At 38.3% G+C, this 27,979-nt stretch overlaps 1 protein-coding gene across 4 annotated transcripts; it reads left to right on the top strand.

Moving 5' to 3' along the window:
• The first annotated feature begins 35 nt into the window (after positions 1-35).
• LOC145768653 (cell surface glycoprotein MUC18-like) lies at positions 36-27,979 on the top strand. 4 transcript variants are annotated; one of them, XR_014288964.1, is made up of 19 exons: positions 36-210; positions 3,261-3,362; positions 4,463-4,615; positions 9,713-9,835; positions 10,460-10,564; positions 11,176-11,352; positions 14,153-14,350; positions 15,539-15,642; positions 17,113-17,266; positions 17,760-17,873; positions 18,295-18,452; positions 19,132-19,210; positions 19,619-19,719; positions 20,642-20,819; positions 21,701-21,746; positions 23,025-23,076; positions 23,600-23,692; positions 25,209-25,255; positions 25,600-27,979. XR_014288964.1 is itself a non-coding variant. In XM_082580208.1 (18 exons), exons 1-17 carry the CDS (start codon positions 171-173, stop codon positions 25,218-25,220), a joined length of 1,896 nt encoding a protein of 631 aa, XP_082436334.1. In that variant the 5' UTR covers positions 36-170; the 3' UTR covers positions 25,221-25,255; positions 25,600-27,979. The 4 variants fall into 4 exon arrangements, 3 of the variants coding, with proteins under 3 accessions (XP_082436334.1, XP_082436333.1, XP_082436335.1); XM_082580208.1 differs by lacking the exon at positions 23,600-23,692; XM_082580207.1 differs by lacking the exon at positions 25,209-25,255.

Here is a 27,979-nt window from a genome sequence, read left to right as displayed (position 1 = left end):
ATTGCCTGAAAGATTCTTTTTTATCACTAGCGAAACGTATCATTATTATCTAGTTGATTAAGATATTGAATAACACGCTAAGCTTGGATTACTGGCCTGTGCTACGGTTTCACTTCAGCGACAAACAGATAGCACGATTCGTAACATCTTGAACAGGACATAATTGTACAATGGATTTAAGAGTGGTTTTTCTTGGATGGTTCTTGTGCGGTAAGTGAACTACGTTATTTTTTGTTAAATTTTTATATTAAACGTCTGCATGAAAGCACTATTGCGTAAGTTTCAGAACCTCGGTTATCTGGAGTTGCGTATTTTAACTGAGATTTATTTCTCGGATTTGCAACTTTTTCCAGTCGAAACTACAAGCAAGTTAATAACCGGCAACAGGTTAAAAGTTGACAGGCTAGATCTCCAATCATAATTCCTACGTACGACTACAATGGGGTAATGGTTGGATTGTCCCGCTGAAAAGGGCCAATTTTGGGTCGTTATGTAAAGCAGCGTTAGTTTCGCGTAATTGCTTGAACTATATAAGTTATATATTTTAATGCAGTTGATGGGTGAACGTTTCTTCTTACTTTCAACGTACTGGAGTAAAAATTACTCTCAGGTTACTTGATGTAATTCAGTAGCACCCGAACGAATGTGAAAAGTATACTGCAGAATAGAAAGATCGCTTTTGGCGCCTGCCCTTATCCATGTGTCACCGTATGGACATAAAGCAGAAGCAACTTTTACAAAAAGAAATTTTATTTGACACTTTTGGTTATTTTACCTTGTACTGACCTCAGAATTGCTGCTAAATATTTCTACGCTTCACACGTGCATTAAAATACGAGTTGTGTTAAGTCAAGATATTAAGTCTGTTATGGCTCGACAAGCTTTAGATAGTGACGTTTTAGTTGAAAATTTGAAACTGAAAGAACAAGTTTTTCTTTGTTTTCACAAAGCCAACCCTCAGTTGAATTGAACGAGTTTGTTTTGTGCAATTGGGCTCATACAACGTTCGTGCAACATTGGGCATGTAAAATGCCAAAAATAACGAGCAAGATGATGCTTTCTAACCCCAACAACCGGGAAGTATGGCAAAAGGGCTGCAAAAATTGGCGACCCCTGCTAGCAGTGACAAACGACAGTCTCATCTACTAAAAAGGAACAAATGGATGACGAGTGGACACATAAAAAACGTTCAACAACAAATGTTATCAAACTAGTTAACTAGTTATAACTTCATACAAACAACGCATTTTTCCAGTTGACGTGTTCGGGTATATTTTGTACTTTCTATCATTGCAAATTCTGTAAGGTTTGGGATAGGGAAATGACTATGCACTTGTAGTTCTAGAAGATCTTACGCTTCATGGTGTGCAATGCAATAGGCATAGCCTATGTTAATTCACGGGCATGGGGAAACGTATTGCGACGTTGAAATGACATCGAATCAGAAAAGTTTTTCGGCTAGGGATAAGATCCCAATCATTTTTCGGCATAAAATTTCTGGTTTTATACCGTTACCGTTTTATATCTTTCAAAAAGAAAATCATTTCAAATACAACTTTTTTTCTGGAAATCTTCTTGAATATTTTTGAATCTTGCAACGGTGGATCCTAGTGAAGGCTTTGCATGTGTTATAAATTAGCGTTTTGCTTCAAAAATCGAAAATAAACAACAAAACATCGAACTACATCGTTTTGTGGACTAACAAAGAGAACATATGTCGGAATAGTGATAATTTTTAAACGTGGCTATTGGGAAACACTCGGCCACTTCAATGGGCTTCTGCAGGACCAAACAGACTTCGCCGAATCCCTGACGAGGTCAATGCGATCTAACGGAGTCACTTGGGCTGGGCAGTCTTCGCAAGTAGATATGGATTATCGGGAAACGGATTATCGTTACTAATGCAACATTGTGCTTGGAGATGTATCAGTTTGCTGTTTTAGGAAGCAGCCAATTTCATCAGACAATCTGTTGTGGAGCGACCTTTGAAAACCAATGGAAAGCTCGAATATTCCACATGGTTTGCTCTGCAAATTCTTTATCCGGATGTTTAGTTCTTGGATACTCATTTTTGATTTGGATGTAAAATCGGGAAAATAGCTTAGAGCGCATGTTGGCGAGAGCTTGGAAATTATTCAACCGGTAAATCGTGAGATAAACCCCTCACCACTTTCCATTTCCCGAATCATTTCTAAAACAAAAGTGCTTCTTTTTTGAATACACTGAATACCATTCATGAAGGCGCTGCCACGTTTGAGAAGAGCAGATCTCAAACTTAAAAAAGCAAAGAAAACAGAGAAAAAAACGTCAGCACCCACAACCAGCTCTCTCAAAAGATTTTAGATGCCTCAAATGCAACGGAACTTTTAAAGCTAGGACTGGACTTTTAGTCATTCAAGATTTCACTAATAAAGTTCATACGAAGACCATCGTCCTCGAAGACGAGGTATATTCATTATCTTCACTGTAGCCCACATTTAAGATTTAACGCTCCTTACTTCAAAGAATTGATTTTTTTTTTTGGAAGTGATAGCGTAGCTTACCTTGTATGATGAAGGAGACATTTGTGGACAATACAATCAGTAAATCCGTGTATGAAACAGCGAATTAAATTTACGCTTGGGTGACACAGATTAACATATTTTCAAAAAGCCACATGGATATGATCATACAGTATTGGGTCTAAAAAAAATTCCTTCGATTTTTGTTCGATATTTTTTCTGGAAAATACTTAGAGCACTTCAAAGAGCCTCGCAAACTGCAGTTTGAAAGCAACTATACAGTACAATAAATACCGTTTTTGCCTCTGTAGTCTATTGATTGTGGTCATCTTATCACTGAAACTGACCTCCACACAACATGCTGTGAAGGTAGGATACGTAAAAACAGGAGTGGCTCGTCTGTTTGCTTCATGGGTGGTGAAGGCAGACTAATAATTAAGTGAATCAATCCAAAAATTTAAAAATAAAAGCGGCCTCTTTTTTGTTAAATTAGATCTTTTAAAGAACACAAAAACTTTTTCCACACTTAGGTGGTAAATATTTACGTATTTTGTTTTAAATTGTTCGTATCTTTCTAAAAACAGTCTTTTATACTGTCCGGACCACAAGAAAAGTTCCCAAACTCCCGGCCTTCTAATACGCCTTTGCGTAAAAAAACATTAGGGGTCGTTGCTAAGTTCACAAAATCTTGCAAGAAGATTGTTACAAACAACTGTCCGTTTATTGACATTTCATTTTGTTATTCACATCTGTTTGCAGGTCTTTGTGTGACGGTACAAAGCGAAACAACGCTAAGTTATGCCGGTTCTTCATTATTTCCTATGAAGGAAGACGCCACACTATCATGCCTTTTCAATATACGTAAGTAGTGGTGTAGGTTACCTCTTCTGAGCTCACTGCAATGAATTATTAATAACAGAAGGGCATATGCATTAAGCTCCGGTTATACTAATCACATTGGAACTGTTTATAACACAACACACTTATGGTGCACAATGATAGTTTTTAGTTTCAATTTTAGCCATAAGGACATCTCATCTCCACGCATAAGCTTTGTTTACGATTTTGCATGGCGAAAAACTGTAAATACAAGCACTTTTTTGACAAACAATACACGATTGTTTGTTTCAGAATTAACAGTTCTATTTTTGTGGTAGTTCAAATGGTCATCAAAATGTGTAGATTTATGTATGAACGTTTGTGTAGAAAATAGTAAATCAGTTAACCAGCGGTGTAATAGTTCTGCAAATTGTACCAATAAGCATAGCAAAAACATACATTTTGGACCACGAAATATAACTTGTCAGTGGCCAGTTAGGCTTCTGTGAAACAATACGTGTTTTTTTGCTTTTGACTGGATATTGGAATACAAAAGTGTAGCTACAGGACATAGTAGGCCTACCTACGAACATGTGGAAGTAATGACTGTTGTATATGGTCTCCTCAGAGCAGTAAATCGTAATCTAGGCTGAACGCCTTCTCACTATACCGTATTATTATATATGTCATATCCAGGCTTTTGCCCGGTAGTTGAAGATTTTGTTTAAGTGGACGAGAAGGCAAGGAAGTCAAATGACTGTTGTAATAATTGGAATTTGTTGATATTTAGGCTAAATGTTTAAATCATTTGTTTCTTAAACTTCCACTACTATTTATAATTTCATTAAGTTGGTAATTTCCAAAGCTATTGACTTCAACTTTTTTCTAGTGTGGTTCACAAAATTGTGTAGTAACTGTTCCGACTTTGACGATGGAACTTTTTTAAATTAGGTTTAAATTCATCTCATTTTTAAGTGCACTTATTCGGAACGAAAATTTCGAAGCTCATGTTTCAAAACAACAATTTATCTGTTACCTTATTTATCGCCAAGGCGACTTCAAAATTCCATTGTGTTAAAAAATTGCTGTTTTTATGCAATCTAGATCATTTTGCATTAAACCTTTTAATCTTTACTTTGCAGCTAACTCGGACGTGAATGACGTACAGGCTGCTTGGTGGCAGACCAAGGATTCATCTTCAGTAAAAATTGGCATTAGTCGTTTCGATCCGAACGATTCCTTCACTTATCCTACTGCTCCTAGCAACATCGAACTGAGCTCTGACAGATTCGCAAGTAAGCCACACCACAAACTCCACCGCTTTTGTCTTCAGCAAATCTTGTGATCTACTGTAAGTAACTTGGTGCAAGTGGCCAATCTCGGTAATTGGGCATGCGTCAGTGGTTCAAAGCCTCTACAAGTATGAGAAACTGCAAGAAATCTTATCAGATGCTTAATCAGTCTAAGAATAAAGATTCAAAACCAGCCAATTAACTTCTATGCTGCAATTATAAAAAACTAACAGTGATCGCAATTAAAGATCCTTGGGTTTAGTAAACAAGGCGTTTCATCGAATTCAAGTTGATTTTCATTTGACAACTTGCCACCATGTTCCTACGTTCGTTTGTTGTATTATTTTTGTTCATGCGCATCATCCATGCTTTGTTCAATTTTTAGTTGAATAATATGAGGTGCTTTCAGGTAGTTTGTTTCACTTAGGTGATATACACTTGTCATGCGTGAGTTAGTGAGTTATCTAAGCTTACAGTTCAGGCTGCTTAGTTAAGGTGAGACCAAGCCGAACTTTTTTAGACGCATACTTATCACAGAATGCCATTATCATGTACTGTCTAAGTGCACACATATTTGTGTATGGTTTCAACTTTTACGACCTTGTAGCAGATTTGACGTAATTTTTTCCCTGTCTCTGTAAACCTGCCCCACTGCTCAAAAAATAGTGCGCAAATTAATGAAAAAGTACGTTTTAGATCGTACCTGCCTCTCCCAAAGAAATAAACCGCCACACCGCATGTTTCTTTGAACATAGCACAGTTTATTAATATTTGCAGGTGTTTCAAACATTAAAATTCCTTAAGGGATAAAAAACCTACGGAGCTAGCGCCAAACCTTAGAAAGTGACTATAATTTAGGTATCCTTTGGAAAGCTTTAATATATTCATCTTCAGCACGAAAAGACGATCATTATTTTATCACATTTTTCTGCATGATTAATCGTTTGTTATCAAAGTACTCTCGGCATTAAACCAACAATTCTTCAATTTTATTCATGATTGTGTTTTCACTTTTTATGTGATATGAGAGCCAGTGGTAGATCCAGAGAGGGGGCGATTGTGGCCATCGCCCCCCTTAAAACACAGAAAAGTAACTTTATTTAGGGTGCAATTGCAAGGTCGGATTAATGTAGACCTACACATCATTGTTGAAATCGACCCCCTCCCCGAAGACAACTTTCTGGATCCGTCCCTGATGAGAGGAGGTGTGATCCATCTGCCCTGAGACGTAAAGTTTCTGTGTTCTGTCTTCAATCAAAATTTGAAATTTGAATTGTTATCCAATTGTATTGCTTATATAAATTGTACGAACAAATTCAAAAATTGCGTGGACACTGGACAACCATGTGAAATATCTCTAAAATCTTATGAGATTGATGTTCACATTGTTCACACAGGTGCAACTAAGAGGCTGCCAAAGTAAAAAGTTGAGAAAGGTACCGCTGACAAGCAACAGTTACCATTTTCATATCGTTTTAACTTTCCTTTTATTTTTCTGGGATTACAATGATGTAATTTGTGTTCTTTTTGGAGTGACGAGAAGCTATCTGAATCTGATCCTATTCTGTCGGCATTGACGAACGCTGAACAAGCCGGGCGGTTACCATATTTGGTCATAGACTACGGCGTCTAGTTTGTTGCTGATTTAAACGCCACAGTTGATAACAAAAGAAAAACTTTATACAATGGTCTTTCACAATAGAAATTTGCTCGAGGTAAAATTTTCAAATGACGTGATTTAAAAAAACTTTATATCCGAGGATAAGTTGAATGCATCACTTGTATGTTGTTGTAGCGTTAGTAAATGTAGAATCCTTATACATAGAAGAATAGACATGACCACTCGCATACTACTATTCAGACAAATTGTCTCTTAAAATGTTTTTCAACAACATCATTTTAGAACCAACACACCTCTTTTTGGGACATTTCTGCAACGTCAATTGTGCTTAAAAACGACATCTTCAGTGACGAGACACCTCAAACACAAATTGTTAAACCACCTACCCGTTTAATTAGCTAACCGAATGTCTCATTCTAAATTTATGTGTATATATATATTATGTTTTCTTCTTGTAAAAGAACAAACTCTGAGTCAAATTTCCCAGACACCAAATCAACAGCTTTTTACACTGATTTGCTGTCCGGGTTGAACCCAGGGTTGCCTGCTGGGCGGATGATTTGAATATATATATTTTTAGATCGCTTTTTTACATTTTCAGTGAATTTCTTGCTTGTTTACCATTTACAAACGAATGAAATACCAGGCTTGTGGTTTATGGGAAAGTATTCCTTCGCACTTTGTAAAATATTTTTTTATCGGAAAGTTAGTGTGTTTCAACGCTATAATATGATCAGCTTTAATTGTGGATAAACTCCACAGATCCATTAATTTCTACTGACAAACTAAAGCTGTTTTGTGGTGTGTTGCTTCTTCATGACATTGCTCAGCACAAAAACCTTATTTGGGAATTCTCTAATTTCTTCAACCGTTTTAAGGTTGGCTGAAAGATTGCTGATTTTAGCTTGAGACAGGTAGTGAGTCACGTGACTGTGCTGAAGACTGTCATCGTTGAAACGATGTAAAAAAATGATAACTGATGTCTGGCGACGTTAAAACGATGTAAAAATGACGTTTCCTTCCTGAGTGAAACTCTGGTGCTGAGCACGAGGCTTGAATTTTTGGAATTACTTAGAGCGTATTATCTATCGCACATCTTCATGTGTATCATTGCCGCAAGCGAAATTCTCGCGAAAAACTTCATGTAGTAGAAATCGCTGAAGCATACTTGTCTTTTGTAGGTGCTATTTCGTCATTTTTGCAATTGTTGCGTTTTAAATTTTCGATTCTGGTTGAATAGTAAAACAGTCTCTAATCCAGTGCACTGCATTATTGCGTTCGTTTTTGTATAATTGTTTTGTCATACGAATTTTGATGACGCGTTGAAATTAACGTTTGCCATCATATGCAAGCAAACCAGCCTAGATGCGACAACGTCACACCAACAATGAAGTGTTTTCACTTTTGGTTGCAAGCTATACAACTTGTTACCGTTTTGACTGCCGACGTATATACTGCATAGTAGGCTGTAGACATTGATTTCACTTTTTGTCTGTGTTGAAGGCATACAGTACATAATGTAGACGACATTGCTGTGCACCTGCAATACATATTTGTCATGCGGGGTGCTGTCACCGAAGTTTTATTTCTGAATTGTCATATTCATGTTTTGCGTGTGGGAAAGGCGTGGCCATGCTGCAGCAAGCATGCATTCTTGTCATCAAGTGAAGCACACACAAAGCTTAGCCTGCACAAAACAGCAGTCAGCCTGTGTTGCATACCACAGAAGGAAAAAGTGAACATTTCTGTGTACTTGACCCATCAGCGATACACTTAGTAACAATAACGTTAGTCGCGTTCTAAGGAAAAGTGTTGGCAGGGGGTACACAGTAGCGTCGGCAGGGGGTACTTTTGGACCCTGGCCGGGGATGATTTTAGGGGCCCAGAACCTTTCTAAGGAGCCCGTGAACTTGAAGAAACGGTCTTGTATTCGTTGTTTTTTTTTAAGTGTTTTAATTTGAGTTCCGAGGATTTGGTTGGTACCGGGCTCAAATTCTCCCTGGGTAAACACCTTTGGACGACGCTCAGAAGGGCGTCAATTCAACACTTATCAAACGCACGTTGTGTTTTGAGCAAGATTGTACTGACATGTTTGAAAGTAATCACAAAAATTGCTTTTCTTGCTTTCTCGTTCACTCAATCTAAGTCTACCAGGCATTAACCCATACGACAAAAAGAATGATAGTAGTTTCTAGTCTTGTGATTCTATTTCATCATAGACTTATGCAGGATTTTGTTGTTGCTGCAAATTTTTTGAGCCTGATGCACGAGTACAATGACCACATTGTAATAACAACTAACTGATTTATCTTTTTCTACCGGCATAGATTGCACTAAACAACCTAATTCATGTAATTGCGGACAACGTGCATGGTATTACTTGAATTTATGCTAACATACTTCGTACAATGACTTTATTTTGACCCTTATCTTGAACAAATATGTTTATGACGAAAAGCCATAGCCTGGAAAACAATTTTTAATGGTACAGTTTGGCTTCTTTGAAGTAACCGATTGTTAAAATATCGCGTAACAGTCAACCCATACGCATAATCTCTGAGACCTTAAGTAAATAATAGCCTTCTACACACGATCAATGGTATGATAATAATGAATTTGTTGATATAGCTCTTTTTGCATTTAGCCTACCGGTATCTAAAAAATTCGACTTTCCCCATCCGTTTATTGTGTTATTCCTTATCTTGCAAAGAGATTCCATGCATGCAGAGTTTTTGAAGATAAAATTATATGGATTTATTCTTTTGTTATGTTTTTCTTTAACAAACACCAGTAAAGCTACAAACCAAAGCAAATCCATTGACATGACGGACGTTTATCCTTTGAACAACATTTTGTTATACGCAGGCCTATCTCTTTTATTGAGGGAATTTGTCGAGTTAGTGAGCGGTTATCATGCAGCATGATTTTCTTTTTTTGTTTTCTGCAATTACACCAGTTTTTTCATAGTTTATCTAAGTGTTTGAATAAATGATTTCTCTTAGCTTCTAAAAATTGTAATCAGCTGTAGGTATAGCATACGCTGTACACACACTTCGACATTTAAACATAAGTTACCCACAGTCTCACCCACCAATTTTTTGTCGTATTCAGGTTCACATCCGATGGTAAAAGATGTAAATTAAGTAGACGACAAGGCAAGAAAAGCCAACCATTGCGTCAACCTTCAGGCATACCATTAAAGTGTCTCGCCAAGTACACGGCCACTCGCTCTTGAGCTGTGTCGAACCCGTACCCTTTTCGAGCGTTTAAACAGGGCTCTCACCACTTAGCTATGTACCCTACGTTCGTTCATGAACGAACCACCACAAAGCCGTTTATTGCCTTCCGGTCTCAGATGACATCTCATTAATCTCGAGAACCTATTTACCTTCGTAATGCCTCATGTTTTTTTCTTATATGCTATTTTCTGAATCTCATATCATCATATATAACCATATACTTTTATTGTATGTTACCAGCTGGCTTTGCTGATCTCACCATTTTGAACATCAGCGTGAGCGATGTTGCTGAGTACGAATGCGAAATTGAAGACCAGACATTGCTTGAGACCAAAAGAATCGGATTTTCTATCGATGTTTTCAGTAAGTTTCTGTTTTATTTGTTTGTGATTTCATGTTGACGGCATGGTTTGTATGGTTGTTTGTAACCTGCACTAACACTGTGCGCAACAATGGCTTTCACTTAGAGCTGCAACCCTGGTAAATGTCACAAATACATTTGAAAGGTCGGAAGATCTTTTCAACGTGCGTCTGTATGTATAATGAATAGAACATTTCAAAGAAAGGAATGTAAGGTCATAGTTAGTTGCCATGACAGGACGAGATACAAAAATTATAGAAATTTATTTGCGCTTAAAACTTGGAGCCTACGCATGATCTCGAATTTCTTCCATAGCCTAATAATTTCCATCTACAACTTCGAAGTGAGCCCGTATGGTCGTCCGAGTAAAGCAGCCGAGAAGAATAAGTTGGTGGCCAGATTTTGAAATCTCATAAATTTGTTTTTTGTCTTCCAAGATAAATTCCATTTTAATTCGAAAATTTGATTTTTTGATGCATAGTGATGTACTGATGATGCCACCACACTTGTCCGGCGAAAACTTTACATTAAATTTTAGTTGATTTGGTTAGATTGGGCTCGGGTGTATAAGCCTACTTTCTGCCCTTTCTTTAATTTTTCTGTTAATCAAACGCGTGTATTTGCAGACATTCCAACTGTCACGATTAAAGGCGTTGAAATTGCTTTGGATATTCGACCGGTACCCGAACAACCAGAAAGTCCAACTGAAAACTCCAACACTGCAGCAGAAGGTGATTTTCAGTGCGGACGCAGACTTGGCGATTGGTTTTAGCGGAATGATTTCTTCACTGTTCTACTGTAGAGTAGCACATGTGCATACCTGGTATTTTCACCTTTCAAATGGTTCGAGAAATATGTTTATGACGTTGATAGCAATGTGAACTGCAGATATTGCTAGCGGGCCAATGTGATCTTCAGCTCACTTTGACTTCGAATAATTGAAAGAATTGTTCCTAAAGTGCGTGTTGCTATATTCCAATGCTAACTAGTGACATGTTTTTTGCTTTCAAGAAGCAATTTTCTAATCTGTGTTGAAGGCAAGGATTGAGTGACAATTTTTTAATTCAAGCTCCATAACTGTACGGTTGCCTTGAAAACTTATCAAATCTTCAGTTGCTTTTTAAACACTGTGGAGCGATATACTGTACAGTAATTAGACATAAGACAAGCTTGTGAATTAGACATGAGAGCGTTTAAAACGTGTAATCAAGAAACTTGCGCTTTGGATTCATTTCATGAAACCTTGAATTTAGTATGATCCATTCCTAGGTTCAACTCTGTCTGAGTTGTCCTGCTTTAATAAGTAGGCTCGCTAATTGGAAGCTAATTCATCTTAAAACAGATAACACGGAGGGCGGTGATGAACAGCCAACTGGATCTGACCAGCCAGAAGAAACGACAGCACCTGCCAGCAACGAAGAAGAAGATGATCCCACTGTCACCATTGTCAGATGCGACGTCACCAACGCTTACCCGATGCCAAGCAAAATCAATTTCTATGGAATTTCACAGCAACTTGGTGAGTAATTTTGCATCTAGTGTTGCTGGTTTTTACTGTTTTTGAATGTGAATCATAAAGCACGGTATGCTTTTGCATGGGCTAGTGTTGCAAAGACGTGAAATAAGTTTTATTTCTTCAAGTCTAGAACACGTTTATGACAGTTCAAGAAATATGGTTAAAGTTATTGAGTGTTTGATAAGCTTACTTTCACAAGAGAAATATTGCTTCTATAAGGAGCGAAATGATTGGATCGTCTGGTTAATCTAATATTTATTAGAAAGTTAAATTATCAATACTGCGCTTTTTGGGTAACTTATCATGCTCACTTCAGAAACGTGGCTGGGGAGCTTATGCAACGTCATAGGACAGGGCAGGCTTTCAACTTCTGTTCCATGAAAAGTCATGGCAGAAATTGCGAATGTTAAATGCCGAGATTACTCTTAACATTTGATTGTTATCTTTTGTCATGTCAATAAAATCAACAAATCGAAATGTGAAAGGGTGTATTTTCTTATGCACAAAAATCGGCATTTACCAAGGTGAGCTTTTAAGCAAATTGGAAGAAAAAAAACATCACCTTTGAAAGTGGTTTGTTGTGACATTGATTTTGTTTAGTTTAGTTAGATTTCATGGAGACGTTGTTAAAACATTAGAATGATTTCCTGTAAGGTTTGGATTTTGCTTTGCGGGGTATGAGCTTGAAAATCGCAAAGGTGATGTAGCTTAACTGCTACGATGTGCAAAACTGATTGGTTTCATAAATTTAAAAGCAACGTTTGTCGTAGCAGTGCAAATGCTCTTCCAAGCATGTCCGCAAGCAGTGCTTAGCAGAAGACACTCAGTGTTGTTGTATCCTGGGTTAGATTGAATCGTTTCAAATTTCCATGGGACTGCACAATGCACATTCACGCACGCACAATTACCGTATATCAGTTACATTTGCCTGAAGCATCAACCGGTTGAAACGAAACTCAAGTGGTGACTGCTTCAAACACTTGTACTCTGAGTGAAGCGTCCGTAAAAAGAGATATTTTTGTGTCGTTAAAACCTGTCCAATCAAGCGGAACGCTATGGCGCGCTGTTACGTCAGCAGCTTTACCCTCCAGGTAAGACAATTTGAAGTAAACGCCGTCACGCATGACTACCCAACATAAAATATTTACAGCACAAGGCAGGTTTCAACTGACTTGTCAACAACAAAATTTTCCTCCAGCTATTTATTGTTGTCTCTTGTTTTATAGTTTTTCATATTTTCTCGGCACTCGAATGTGGCAAGAATTGACAATGACAGCGATGGTCAGCAGTGTTTCGCTCATTGCTTTTTTATTCAAACGTATTAGGTAGAGTTGAATTGAATAGTGCTGTCGTGATTTGTTTCACACAAACTGCCGCGGCCTGAAAGTGTTGGTTGGACAATTTCTTTGTTTCATAATTATTTATTGAATTAAATATTCTTGCGTTTGAGGCCACCGCAGGTCGCGTTGTTATATCCAGGCGCAGCAGCCAATGGATTGTGTGTTTATCTAGCGTTGTTAGGTTTACATGTCTATCCTTGGGTCGGTATGCAGTCTGAATATCTGAGCCACATGCACAAGATGGTGAGTTGGCGAGGCCCCATTGCATTAAATTAAATAATACATACCCACAACCGATGTGTCTAAATTCCTGTGTTGTAATGTGTCAAGTGTCATCAGCCAGATGTACTTCGTCGATCAATTTTGATTTGAAACCTCAATTTCAATTTATCCTTATTAATTTTAAAAAAGAAGACTTGATATCCAACTGATATTTGAGTCTTGTTGACAAAAATCCCCCAGCCAACAAATTATTCCTTTTTCTCATCGATTCAACGAGTGAAGACATTGAATCAATTTGAAAAAGAAGTGATTTTGCTAGCTAAGTCACCACCAGCACACCGGCTAAGCTTTATAGCCGCTGTTTTACCAAAATCGATTTCAAGCAGACAGTTGATGAAAAATGATCGAGTTTATGTTTCTGCTAAAAGTTTTATAACCTGAATTTACTCTTGAAGATCTCACTCAGACAGTGTTGTAATGTTGGCAGCTTCAGGTCAACTTGGACCACTTGAAGTTCCTTTCGTTATCCCAGAGAGATTCAACGTCTGCAGACATTGCATCAATGTCAAAAACGATTGCCTTGCTGTCTGAGATGTTGATGTTTGAACTGTTGGATTGTAGCTTGCAGATGGAATTGAAATGATAGATGTGTGTCGTTTGACAGTGCCAAGCTTTAGGAATGGCACACCGGTTGCCAACAACAAATCATATCAGTGTCAATAATAAAAATATTCACTTTTGCAGTTTGGTTTCTTGGAAAATCTCACGCGCTTTAACCAGAAGAACCTATTTATGCAAATTTTGAGTTAACCACCGAGTGTATGCAGGCCGCCATGTTGAGTGTCATACTGTTTTATAAGTATCTCAATGGCAGCGTTAACATAATAATCATTCGCTATCTCCGCTTGCAGCAGATTGCGCATCAACATGGGTTACTTGACAGGGTTCCATGTGATTTTATGAGCCGTGCTGCTTCCATGCTGGCTCAAGGCAGATTGGAAGAGGGTGATATGTCACCAGATTGCGTTAACATACTGTTACCCTTACAGTCATGCGATTGCTAGTAGTTACAGTTGTGTGTGTTGATATGAATCACACCAAAAACGTGTTAAATTTATTTAGAAAATATACTTGACTGATTAAGCAGAGGATATTTTTCATGAATTATTGAACTATTGCGCAGGGCAACTGCAGTAAACATGCAACAAACGTGTCATTTTTGGCCAATTTCTTCCTCCCAGATAAGGAATGGTCGATTCCACAAAGCGAGTTCGAAGAAACGAAGCAGACAAACGTAGATGGAACATTCAATGTATCGGCCCGTCTTCGAATCATCCCAACTGCATCGCTCGACAAAGCTGTCTTCTCATGTTCCGCTTTTATCACTTCCGAAGACAAAGAAGTTATCTCAGACGAATTGTCCCCTATTGAAGTCAAACGTAAGAAATCTGTTTCTTTTTAATTTCAGGGTAATAAGGTACTCGGCTGCGCTGACGCTGTCTGCTTTGGTATTAGCTAAAAAGCAACACATATCAGCGAATTACACAACGTTGGATAAAACACATCATCATGTTATTATTTAAAAAAATTGTCTCCTGTATTTGCTGGTTTTGTGGCTGTGGTTTTCATTTGCTGTACAGTTGCAAGCAGTGTTTACCCTTGATATTAATTTCAACAGTATTTTTTACATTTCGACCTTCTGTAACTGTTAAAATTCTTAACAGGGGATAAATTTACCTTCGGGGATAGATTTCTTCTATCAAAAAGGTAATTTAGGAAAGAAGAAAAGACGAAGTTCATGTTGAATATCCAAAATCTGATCATAAAAAGTTGATGTGTGAAAAGTGATCTTAGATAGTCGGTGACGGGTGAAAACGAGAGTAAAGAAGTTGAGGACCTGTGTGTTGAGCTTTACTTTTTATTGCTAATGATTTTTTTTATAAATTTGTATTGTATTTACAACATGACCTCATTTGGCCGTGATTTATTCTGACTGCTTTACACAAGGAAGGACATGTTAACCGGAACCATTTTGAAAGCCTTTGATAAACCAAGCTCTGTTTTCTAACATTCAGTTGATCATTATTATCACTTTACGTTGATGATTTTGCATCAAATTTGCATTGTTGCAAATTTAGAAAACAATATTCCAATGGTTCGGCGCCAAATAAAGGATACAAAGAACATGTAATTGTTAACTTAACAAAGCGCTAAACTACCTCTTAGGCTACACACGCCGCGTGAGTATGTGGCGTTGTTTAAGGCTCTAAGTCAGCCCTCTTTAACTTTTTTGTCATCGCGGAATCCCTGATTTACTTTCGCGTTTGTCACAGAACCTCTACTCCCAAAAAGTGGATTAAAACAATAACGTTCTTGTTGATAGCCTAACAATGGCGCAGCAATTATGAATGTTTCTTATTCGGTTATTGACTACAGTCAATCTCTAGTTCAACTAGCTGGCTTACTTGGAGTGTGAATGCGACACGGTGATCTAACAATTAAGAATGATGCATCAATATCGCTGAAGCAAGAAATCAATTTCCCTAAAAAAAAACGAGAAGCCCTCGCGGAACCTCCTGCTGAAGAGCACCGCTCTGTGTGACAGTTTTTTCTTTTGATCTCTTCAGATAACCCAAGCGCCGTCCGTACCATTATCTCACCGTCTAGTACAGTCGATGAATTCACACAAGTTACGGTGTCTTGCAACTCGGATGGAAATCCTTCACCAATGGTGTGTACTTACCTTCTTTTCCGTGTCGTTTGCAAAGATTTTCAAAAACAGTTATTTCCCAATTAGAAATTTTTATTTTTTGCGTTGTTTTAATGTTGCTAGGCGTTAAAACAATGCCAAAGACGGTAACCTGTGCTGACCGGTTTCCAATACACGCAGGTAAGATACCAACCATGTTGGAAATTGCACGTAAATACGTTAACCCCATTATGTTTATGAGTGTCTCTGACAACAGCGCACACGGGCAGCGCCCCTGGTAAGAAAATTGCATTAATTAAGTTTTTCCTTTTTTGTACTTTGCACCGAAACGACCTTTGCACCAAAGATTTTGCTAGTGGACTCTTTTCGACCATGTTTATCTTCCTCTGGGTTTTATCAGTACCTGCCTATCATTGAAGTGTGTACTTTAAGCCACAAAATTTTACTTTATTATCCATGTGCACTTGTGCAGTAATTTCTGTTACAAAACTACAATCATAGCTATTGCAAGTTTCAGTAAGTTTTTTTTTACACTTTTGATCCACTTTTGATTTACAGTCGTCGTCGGCTCCAGCTCGTGTCCGAGCATTGGTTTTGTCTTCAAATTGAATTTGAATTTGGTTTCGGTCGTTATTTTGATACCCGTTTGCGAAGTCTCGCGCGCATCAAGCTGTGATGCTGTTCGCTGTGACGTCACAAGGTACATATAGTTGTGGCCAAACGTTTAAGACCAGACTTGATTTATGACGATTTTTGCATTACTTCAAAATACTGCATCATATATTGTTTCAGTTGCATCATCTTTATGCATCATCTTATATCTGATGCAGTATTTTGAAGTAATGCAAAAATCGTCATAAATCAAGTCTGGTCTTAAACTTTTGGCCACAACTATATGTACCTTGTGACGTCACAGTGAACAGCATCACAGCTTGATGCGCAACGAGACCTCGCAAACGGGTATCAAACAAAAGCGGCCTTAGCGAGACGAGGGCAACAAAATTTGGATTTTTTTATTGCTAAAACGCATGTTGTACACAATGACATCACGCTGAAACAAAAAACTCGCAAAGTTAATTTGGGTTTCCCCGCCCTTTAAAGTGGTCGTGACTACGCGAGGGCTACGCACACACTCTTGGCCAGCTCCATGTCCACTACGGTCCAATAAGATCGGAACGTGCAGATTCAGGGGAACCAGTTGCAACGGGCTGCCGGGTGCTCTGTTCATTGGTGCCCGCCTTACAGGATGCCTGCCCGTCAGGCACTGCCCTCTTCCGCCAAAAAGAGATTGCCGTTGGGGACTTTTACGTGTGTCCATTATCCCCAGGAGTTGCTAGGAATGAGCCTAGTTTTCAGCCTGGGTTTACCTCTACACCACGTTGAGGCATCTCCATAAGATGGGGGCTGAACAAAGTTAGCTCCCTAGACATTCCAATTTCGTGGAGGTGATTTACAGTATCTATGGTAATTCGTTTCTTTGTGTATCTCCAGAAATACCTTCAACTACCCAACGACGACAAAGTAGAAGCAACCGATGGATATAATTTCCTTGCCACTCGCGACAGCATTGGAACATACAATTGCATGTTGATGGATGCCGACGGGGTTCTTTTGTTTGACGATCCAAAGGACTTAGTTGTAAATTGTAAGTTCGTGTTTGTGCTTTGTTTAATAAAAAAAAACGAAATTTTGATTGCAAAGAGGGTTTTCCAGATTAAACAACAGTTACATTGAAACATTTTTCTTCATCCATTTTGCTTGCTTTCTGTGGATATACCCTTCTTCCAATTCCATTCATTCTTTAAGGTGGATGCTTGAACGGTAACAAACCTCACGGATCAGGTTTGCTTCTTTAAGATCTCGTCTTTGAAGAAAGTCTCGCATAATAGTGTTCTAGAACTGTCATACTGCACTGAAATCACATTCATAACATACAAGTCTAAAACTTACACAACTGCGATGTATAGTATTCACTGTGGAAAGTTATTGTCCAGGCAGCAAATCAGTCGTTTTTTACATTGGGTTAACGTCTGCAGACGTTGATTCAATGTCAAAAACGCCTGATTTGCTGTCTGGGTTATGTCGTCCTGAATTGAACATCCGACAGCTGTTTCAACGCACTGCTTTTCTATTTGAAGGGATGACCGATCCTAAAATTGAAGGGCCATCTGAGGCAAACGAAGGGGGCACAGTGACTTTCAAATGTTCATCGCAATCAAACACAGATGTTACTTATGAATGGTCAAAAGACGGTAAGATTATCAAGTGTTGTCGGGGAATATTACCTAGTCAGCAAAGCCATCATATGTAACATGCATGGTTAATATATTAGATGGTTATTAGCTTATTATGTACGATACGTCTATGAAGAAATAGAGAAATATGTCATTTTTTCCTTTGTTTGGCATTCAGTTTTCTACAGTCGCATTTAACTGCAGAGAAAACGACTTATATGCATACCGGATAGTCGTATACTTCATTTTATTCCATAATCGCTTTAAATCTTGAAGTATTGCCTGACCTATTAAGAGTATGAATGCTTACAGAATTCGGCGGTTAAAAGCAACACTTAACAGTTTGACGAATTTTTCATGCATTACATTTGCTTGTACTGCATGGTGGCCTACTCACCCATCTCATACAGTTCTTAACTTCAGTGTTATTCTTTTGCAGGCGAATTCTTGTCTTCCGGCCAGGTATTAGATCGGACCAATGTAAAGAAATCCGATGCCGGCACGTACAAGTGCGAAGCCATCAGCCACAGAGACTTGGTCGCTGAACATGAGTTTAAGGTCTACATCGGATGCGTGCCTACCATTGAGGAGCCTGTGGTATGCTCAAGAATGACGTGCTGGCATAATATAAAATGTTACAACATTTCGGACTCAAAATGCTCATAGAATATAGATATCTTCGACGCAATCTTACTACATGTTGAGAATATTCATTTCGTGGCTGTTTTTGCAGGCGGATAGTAGTTATGTATGTCATCTGTTGAAACGACCGTAGTTCTGTAGTTTCGTACAAGAAATATCAGGTTTTGCGAGGTGCATTGGTTTAACTCTATTGGATCTACCATAACAACGCTTTGAACTTTTAAAAAACTCAAACTTTTCGGCCCTCAGAAATGTAGTAGATGGTTGGGAAAGGATGGAATGGAAGTATTCTCATTAAACGTCTTTAAGATTGAGGAAATTTTGTGAAATAGCCAGTCAGGATAAAACCAAAAGTTCTTCTCCTTTTGGGAACGTTTCCAAAATCTAACTGTTTTTATTTTCGACGCTGACATGCAGTAGCAGATAAAATGGTTGTACCATTTACTATTTTGATGTAAACGCAATATTTTTACACCGGTATCAGCAAAGGCTGGGTGTTGTTTGGCGTCTACGTTTAGCTCGTCAGTGATATGATGTTTTTTTTACAAGATTTTGTTTAAAACTAGCATTAAGCAGCGTAGCCTATGGTGACGGTTGCTTTTCAGGGAGTAATTTTGTGTGTTCTTTGATGCAGATATCAGGAAGCAAGAATGACAAAGATGCACACCACGTCCGCATCACATGCACTGCGAGTGGAGACCCAGCCTGCACCAGTAAGTGGATCATATTACATGAGAAGATTAACACTATATTGAATACGATTCTACACCAGAGGACGTTCTGGCGAATTGAAAAACTGCTAGTTGCCAAAGTTCGATTTAGTTGTCGCGCCTGTGCGTTTTCATGACCGCATCATACTACTATTATCTCTAGATCAGTAAAAAAAATACCGTAAATTGATAAAGGTTTTCTTCATACTTTCACCTGTAACTGACAAACCAAACTTGTTGGGCTGTTGTATAGTTCTGTGGTTGGCATCCTAAGTTTGGTTCACCAGAAAAATTTTCTGGGTGGCTTGTTTTTTTGCAAACAAGAGATTGGTATAAATTAGCTGTTTAAAGAAACATCTAACAACTGAAGCTGCATTTATCGATTCTCCTTATTCTCTTGTTCGCTTTCAGTGACACTGACGTCATACCAGGGCATCCAGCCAAATTATGATGAGGAAAACAAAGCTATTCTTGTGATTCCAGCGTTTAAGAAGCAAATGAAAAAACCTGTGGTAAGTGCTTCATATCAATGGTTTTTGTTTATCATGGTATACGTATTTTTTGCCATGCGTAGTGAACAAATCAGCCTTTTTTCTATTGATGGTAAAAGGACTGATTTACTGGCGGGGTTGTCCAGGCCTTTCTATAACAAACCCCATGGTGTAAAACGTTTCAAACAAGTTCTATACTTTCCCTTGTTATGACTGTTGTGAAAAGACCCTTTTGTAACTTGCTGGCTTATCTTAATTTGTAAATAGAATGGATCATTTTCAAAAGTTCCAAGTGGCAGAATTTTGGTTGATCCCAGAAAGGTTTATCCTTGGACCAAACAAACTTTTTCGAAACTTAATCCTGAAAGTTTAATCCTTGAAAGTTTTTCTACTTGTGAAGACTTTTAACTGCTGACGCTGACGCACTTTCGCAGTCAACGAGGTTGTCAGAGTAGTGGCCTGCAATTGTTTTGTCGACTGTGAGTCGCTGAATGGGGAACTGTCTTGAAGCGCATCGATTAGCAGTTCACCCCGACAACAACAATCCACTTAGTCATCGAACGGACTTGCTGAAGTCACTGGTTTTTACATTGAAATTGTAAAAACATTCCTGGCCACCCACTTGTGAGGCATGCGCGTGCCAGACACTTTGGGGACTGCTCCACGGAGACTGTCAAACACTGGCAACTCTGGCGAGTTTTACGAACTCAGCATATCGTTCCTCGAAAGCCTTATCTGTTATGAAACTTGTGCATACGGCAACGTAACAATATGTATTTAATGTTTGGCTAATTTTACGTTTATTAAATGTATTGTTTTGATACTTTTTGAAATAAACGATTTGCCGACTTCCCAAGGCAAGCTTTTAAATTCCGTTTTTTTGAATCAATAAGACGCAAAACTATATGAAGAATAGAAATTGAAAAAACTTACTTTTTTCCAGTTTTCCTGCTTAGCAAGCAACAGTGTGTCTTCAGGCAACGCTACGAAGGAATTGGACGACAATGACCTCTGCTGCACTGAACCGGTTGCTGGGGGAGTATCGACAGGGGTGATCATTTTGATCATCATTATCGTGATTCTTGTGGTCTTTGGCATACCACTTGGCTGCTACCTCGTCAGTAAGTATAAATCTCGTCACAGTTCCAATTTTCTTATAACTCTTTGGGGATATATATCAGTCTTGAATTAATGCCTTGAAGCCGTTGTCGGCATTGAATTCCAACTGCTCAGATGATTGCCTAGAACTTCAACAAGCGAAGAAATTAGTGTTTTAGGTGTGTTTTGTCTGTCTCCAATACAACATTGCATGGCAATAGCCGTTACAATATTAAGCTTTTTAATATATGAAAAGGTTTATTATCCTCCCATTGAAACGCTCGCACATAAATATGACGTCATCAGTAGAGCATAAACTAATCAGCACTCGCAGAAACTTCAAATGTGACATGGCCACTGTTTTTACAACAGGTTTTGTTGTATCTGTCGAGTCATGCATAGCGGCGGTGTTGTATAAGATCTGACTTCTACCTTTTTGTCTCATGGTCTACTAGGCTTTAGCATGGTCGCAACTAATGACAAGAGGTTTAGACTTGGGAGAACACCATTTTAACAGTCATAATAAATACGGTTGTGTTTGTTAGTATTGACAGGGCTTGAGAGTAACCTTTGGACCTAGGCCTGTAATAATTTTAGGGGTTCGCATTTTTTAAGGGCCTCTGAAACTATACGAAAACGCCACGTGTTCTTTAAAGTCTTTTTGTAATTCCACTGTTTTCATCCATTCCAAATTTTTTTAGAAATAACGGCTCCTTTTTGATGGAAAAGCACCTTTTTACTTTGCCTAATGTTCTGTTTTTTTTTTTAGAAATATTGTTTACGGGCACGGTCTCTGATTGGTACCCGGTCCAAGTTATCTTCATAACCGCCTTGATTCCCACAGGCAGCTTAACTTTGCTTTTTGTGCACTTGTCATGTAATTTATGTTTTTTTTTTTTTTCAGAGAAACGAAAGACCAGCAAAAGCAGTAACGGTACTTCCAAAAACGAGTAAGTTACTTTTACCGAACTACTGAATATCACATAGCTTGTTACGGCATCATCAGAACTAAGGTTGCTCTGTTTTTTTTTTTTACGGCATAGTCAGAACTAAGGTTGCTGAGTAAACGGTTGAAATTGTTTGCAGACTAATTGGTATCGGCAAACTATAATTTTGTTTTTACCTCAAAAGACTTTCTACGCCAAATACAACAACACATAAATAACACACAACATTTTTAACTTCACAAAACATATTCTACTTTTATTTTTGAGCCACCAATCAATACATCACGATTATTTTGTTGTTAGAGAGCTGCTCAAATCACAAGATATATTTAACAGCTATATTTGATTAAAAAAGTTAGGTCGTATGTTCTTGAAAGCTCTCACCAATCATGAATGGTTTTTGCTATTTTGCTCAATTTAGTTGCCATGCTGTCCTAATTCTTTTTACCCAGAACACAATTGTGGCCTGGATACGATTGCATAAAGAACTGGTTGGTTGGTTTTGAATCTTTATCTTCAGACTGAGAAAGCCTTTGAAAGGGGTTTTCTTGAAGTTTTGCATACTTGTATAGGGTATGAAGCAGCATATAGCTGTTTCCAATGGAGGAACCAGATTTAGGGGGAGGGGTGTACACACAGAAACGTAACTCTTTCACGGTGCACTTGCAAGGTCGGATTATTGTAGACCTCACATATCATCAGGGCCCTATTAACCATGAACCACACAAGGCACAGGCCTCAGGCCCCCTGGTTTTGGGAGCCCCCAGTGTTTTTACATTAGTATCGTAGGCGTAGATGAAAGTTGTTGTGCCAGTGTGTGTAGGCTACAATTGTTATTTTTGAGTAACGATTTCAAATTATGTAACTAGCCTATTGCCAAATAGAATAACGATTCCAAATCGTCACGCTTCGGCGAATTTCGCTATGCTTCAGTTGAGCACTGCTGCTCTGCATTGAAAGCGATTGCCAATAGGGGCCTCTAAACTTAGCTGTGCCTTGGGCCCCCGTGAGCCTTAATCAGGCCCTGCACATCATTGTGTTTTTTTGAAATCACCCTCTCCTCCTAAGCCCTAAGGCTACTTGCTAGATCCACCCCTGGTTGTTTCAGCCTAATCAGCTTCATCAATAGCCTACGTTTTATACTCATCCAGTTGACAAAAGATCTATCCTTTTTAAACTTAAACAAAGTTTGCGGGGGTTGAACCAACGCAATAAGGATGGATTCTAGATTAATTAGGACGGGTATAGATAATGTTGCCATCTTGTTTTTTTCTTCGACAGAAAAACAGTTGATGACGTGGAGGCTGACAAGCTGAACAATCCCACCGACGAGGTATGTTGATTGCACTCAGAATTTCGCTCATTTCTACGTTGATAAGCCAACGTTGTAACGACATGTAGTAGAAGTTTTGCAAATGAATACTATTACTAATGCGAAGCAAGTCGGCCTCCTACCAAATGTGGCTTCGAACTTTTCTGAAACGACAAAATTACAACGAATTTGATTGGTTGGTGTTTTTCACGGTTGAGTGAGCAGCTCTGCGTAACGTTTGAAATCCAACTTTGGCGGGAGACCTGAATATTCAAAGTAGTTGATTAACTTTCCGCTATCTAGCAATAGAACTAACTTAATTAAATTTAAAAAATATCTTTTCCGAAGCCACACATAGGCTGCGCCACGTTTGTGATGTCATGAAGCTTTAACTTGGCAAGAACTTGGGTGGAATCTAAACAACTGCTTTGTAGAATGGTTCAAATATGTTTTTGTTGAAAGACGAGTGTTGTGGTTGCCTTACTGCAATGTTGTGTTTGTAATTTCAACTTCAGATGAAAAACAAAACATTTTTGAATCACAGCTTGCTGTACAATACGAGCCTCACGACGATTTTCGGCTAAACAATGCCAAACCTATGCGAACCTTTTCTCAGAAACAGTCCAATAACTAAATGGTAACAACAGACACCCGCACGCTGCAGTAGAGAGCACAGAAAAGGGCACTAATCCTCAGACTGCAATATTCGTCATTTTTACAACGTCTGCAGACGTTGAATCAATGTAAAGATGACGGATTTTGCTCTTTGGGTCATTTCTAATCGATCAATCTATCTGCACTTCTCATTATTTGCTTGTGTTGCGCTTCATGTGGTTGACCAGTATGATGAACGCAATCATTTTACCTTAATTCAACATTCGGCAATATCGCTTCGGTGTGAACCGATGGGGCCCACGAATCGGAGAAGCCAATCAGCCTGCTATTAATTTGGGCACTGGAAGCGAGCCCAGTGCCAAGCCATCCAACTGGTCACTCTTTTTTGCAATAAATTTTCAATGTCTGCAGGCTCGGCTCTGCAAAGTCAGCAGACGTTGAATTTACGGCAAAAAAGACTGGTTTGATTTATTGGATATTTTCACCACCTCAAATCGTGACCTACTGTTTTACTAAATCCGCTGCAGTGACTTTTACAATGCTTTTGTTTGCTTAGGTAGTAACACATCTAATTTTGTCCCCTGCCCTTTTGAAACGTCACAACGAAGTATCGTACTTAGGCAGCTGGATTGTATCAGCCGCAGAATCAACTGAAATTATATATGTTTATATTAATTCAACATTTTTCGGCAAGCATATAAAACCAAGTCACGCCAACAGTTGTAGATTGTAGCACTGTGTTGATTTCATCACATCAACTTTATTTGATTGCGTAGCACCATTTAAATTCTTGCGCGAAAGGTCAACTTCATACGAGCCAATACCATTTCATACGTTTCCAACTATGTTTCTTGGGTTTGCGGTGTAACTTGGTTTTATGTTCTTCTATGGCACAAATCACAGCAAGTTCTCCACCAAAGCTCTATCAACTTACGCTGTTTGTAAATGGCAAGAAATTTCGTTGTGAAGAGTGCAGCATGTCATTGGACTAAATCCGCCATTCATACAAATAAAATATGTTTTGATTTACGATTTTTAATTTTTTTTTCTATTTTGTCACTATATATATCACGACTGATAACAATTCGATTTAATTTCCAATCAGGGTTTATCAAGTGATTCAATGACTCTATAATTTAGTTTCGTGGTGTCTCTAGTAAACATATTAAAGAGACGTCCATTGACAATAGAAGCACATTATACTTGTTCCCAGCAGCCTAATTATTTATCTTAATCTACTTGATGTACCTTGTCGAAGTCTGACGTTGAGAGCAACAAATATAACTTTCCTTCACGCTGCTGCCAAAAATGTTGTTTGCAGTAATTAAAAAGGCCAATTTTGCTAGCTGGGAAAGCGCTCCCATTCCAATGTCAACTTGTGAAACCGTGTTTCTTGTGGAGAACCATCTTCAAAGTTTTTTTTATTGCATATTAACTATCTTTGAATTCAGAAAATTCTTTGCCCACTGTTTGTGGTGGTGATATTTAGTTTCTTCTTTTTACATTTGGTGATACGCATGTTATTTTTACTAACGCAGAATGACGCCTGAACTGCGCATGCGCCAACAACATAAAGGCCATCCAGGTATCTCCTGTCTTGCCTGCATTTGGACGTTGCTTTTTGCTCCTGCTAGTTCAGCTCAAATTTGCACGTGACCAGTCTCCCAGGCAGCAAATGACTCTTTATTTTTACATTGAATCAAATTCTGCAGACGTCGAATCAATGTAAAAACGAATGATTTGCTGTCTGGGCTTGAACGGACAAGCTGTTTTTAACAGGCTTTTACATTTCTCGCTTGTTATGACGTCATCAATTAATTACGATAATGATGACGTATATGATGTGTGTAGTCAATGCTCGAACTAATTTGTGAAGTAAACGTCCGATTTCTTTCCCTCTTATTAAAGTTTCTTTACTCTCTTCTGCAGGACGGCCTGTGATTGGATATGCAACCTGACGGCGTTGAAGCGATCCAGCCCCCCCCCCCCCCAGATATCCTGTTTTGTCATTGTGTAAAATAAAATCAAAATCCCAGGATGCTTCAGTTCAACTCAACGCGTCTTATTGTTTTGTACATATAGCCTCGCTTTAACCGCTTGTACAGTTTGGTGCATATTTTTAGTTTGTGAACTTTGCTCGCGTTTTAGTTTTTATCGTTTTTTTATGCCACTGCTCGCTTTTGTAGAAAACGAACGTGTAAATTCTGCGATTTTTCGTCATCAATCGCCTATGAATCGATTCATATGACGTCATTTTGTGACGAAGTCTCATCATACGTCACGAGAGTCTCACGCTTTGTATTGAATCAATGAAACAACCTGCAAACGAGGTGAAAATGAGTGGTTATATCGAATGGCTTTCTATTAAACTTGTTTTACCTTAATCTGAGTTTCTCTGAGGCTTATTTGTAAGCTTTTTGATTGCACAAGCCGCATCATTATTTTAATGAATGTAAATCACTACTAATTACGTTGATTTGAACATGTAAATGAGATAAAAAGATTACTGAATGTGAACAAGAGTTGCTTCTTCAGTTTGATCGTACCCTTTTCATAACCCTATATTTTTGTGTTTTTTTAACTGAAAATGACCAATTTGTGATAAACTATATGCTATCTTACTAATTGTTCCATGACAAAATCATCATTTAAGGCAAAAACAGTAACCGCCAAGACTGCAAATTAGTAGCTTTTTACATTAATTAAACGTCTGTAGACGTTGAATCAATGTAAAAACCGACTTACTTGCTGTCTGGTTACTATGTAGTGTACCTGGAAAGTGCTTTGGCGTTTTGGTTGTGGCAGTCAATTCTAATATTTGTGTTTCATCGTTTCGCTTGGGTTGATGCGCCTCTTAACAAACTTGTTTTTAGCTGAATGAAAACTTCAATTTTCAACAATGTCGTTAAACAAACCGTATTGTATTTCACGCTAACTTTCTAAATATGTCGGTTTTTATGTTATGCGCCATTTTGTGTGTCTGTGGAAAGAATGTGTTTTCATTCTAATTGCATACAATGGAACTTTAAACTTTTACCTGTTTTTTTGCTATTGTGTTGTCGAGGTATCGGGGAACGATAGATTGGAGTAGATGATTATGATGCTCAAGGTATCATGGTTTTTGCTGCTTTGGCAACTGCTTTCCGACTGCACCATGTCTACATTTCACAGCGTACGTGTGATAAACGACGCAGTGGGTTACAGTTGCTTAAACCCAGCTAGCCAAATACGTTTATTTACCTCGATTCCAGATCTAAAAATTGTGAACCAATGGAAAAAAAGAACTGATTTGTTGGCTGGGTAACTGCTTGCTTTTGTAATCAGATCGAAACGCTTTTTTGACATTTAGCGATTCTGCGTTTCGGCAATGTTAAATTCCAACCGTTGATTGTTGCAAGTTGATCCCAGACAGCAAAATCCTTCATTTTTACATTGAATCAATGTCTGCAGACGTTGAATCAAGATAAAAATGACGGATTTTGCTGTCTTGGATGCTACTACCGTTGCATACTGTTTTTATGCATTAACCGCCTCTTAGCATTGTTTTATCGTTTAAAATCAGATCTTGCTGTTTTATACGCGAAGGTAATACCCCACTATCTTGTCTGCTTTAATGAGAGTGTCAGGGTAAACGGAGAAGTTATCAAATGATTTCCAGCTTGGTCATTCAAACTACAGCAATAAGAGTGAGAATCTCCTATGGTAAAAAAAATTCGTAGAGTAATTGAACCGATGTCCCAGGATTTGGTGTCACCGCGCTCAATGACATCATCGGTCCACGGTAGATACGGCCGGTGTTACCTTATATTTGGAGGCGTGTTAATGGGCTGTGATCGGTCGCAAGCTAAACATGACGGTTTTTGTTGGCAATGCTCTCAGTTTTAATGGTTAGCATCCAAGCGTAGACTGTAGTTGTATACCTTCTGCTATTTCGTTGAACAGTTCTTACTTAACGTTTTGTTATACGCTCTCGCTCACATATGTTGTTCTTAACAAATGTAGCTTGCTGCACACAATGTAAGATTTTACTGTTACTGATTTTGTGCAACTTGTTTTAGACAATTTTTTCACGAAGAAACTCTCCGACTTTTAGCCTTTGGAACATTTAATGATCAAAGAGCAGTGATATTCTAGGCAGATCATGGCGTTATGATTTATTGAATCACTTGGTGTTTTCCTCTTTTAAATGTCCTTGGACGTTGCTATATCGTTAAAAGTAACAATTTTGTTGATTACACAAGCAGAAATATTTGACAAGTTTTACAAAGGTTTAGGATAATGTCGCTTTCAATAAAAGAAAATTATCAGC

Source organism: Aplidium turbinatum, chromosome 4 (assembly GCF_918807975.1).
Source record: "Aplidium turbinatum chromosome 4, kaAplTurb1.1, whole genome shotgun sequence".
Classification (NCBI taxonomy): domain Eukaryota; kingdom Metazoa; phylum Chordata; class Ascidiacea; order Aplousobranchia; family Polyclinidae; genus Aplidium; species Aplidium turbinatum.
Note: the sequence above shows the minus strand (reverse complement) of the source record. Positions and strands in the feature narration are given on the sequence as shown.

Excerpts from the sequence above, each read along its gene's own strand:
- LOC145768653 (XM_082580207.1), top strand. The coding sequence starts at position 171 with ATGGATTTAAGAGTGGTTTTTCTTGGATGGTTCTTGTGCG. Across the intron at positions 17,267-17,759 it reads AAAGGACTTAGTTGTAAATT|GGATGACCGATCCTAAAATT; the intron begins GTAAGTTCGTGT and ends TTCTATTTGAAG. Across the intron at positions 21,747-23,024 it reads AACGGTACTTCCAAAAACGA|AAAAACAGTTGATGACGTGG; the intron begins GTAAGTTACTTT and ends TTTCTTCGACAG.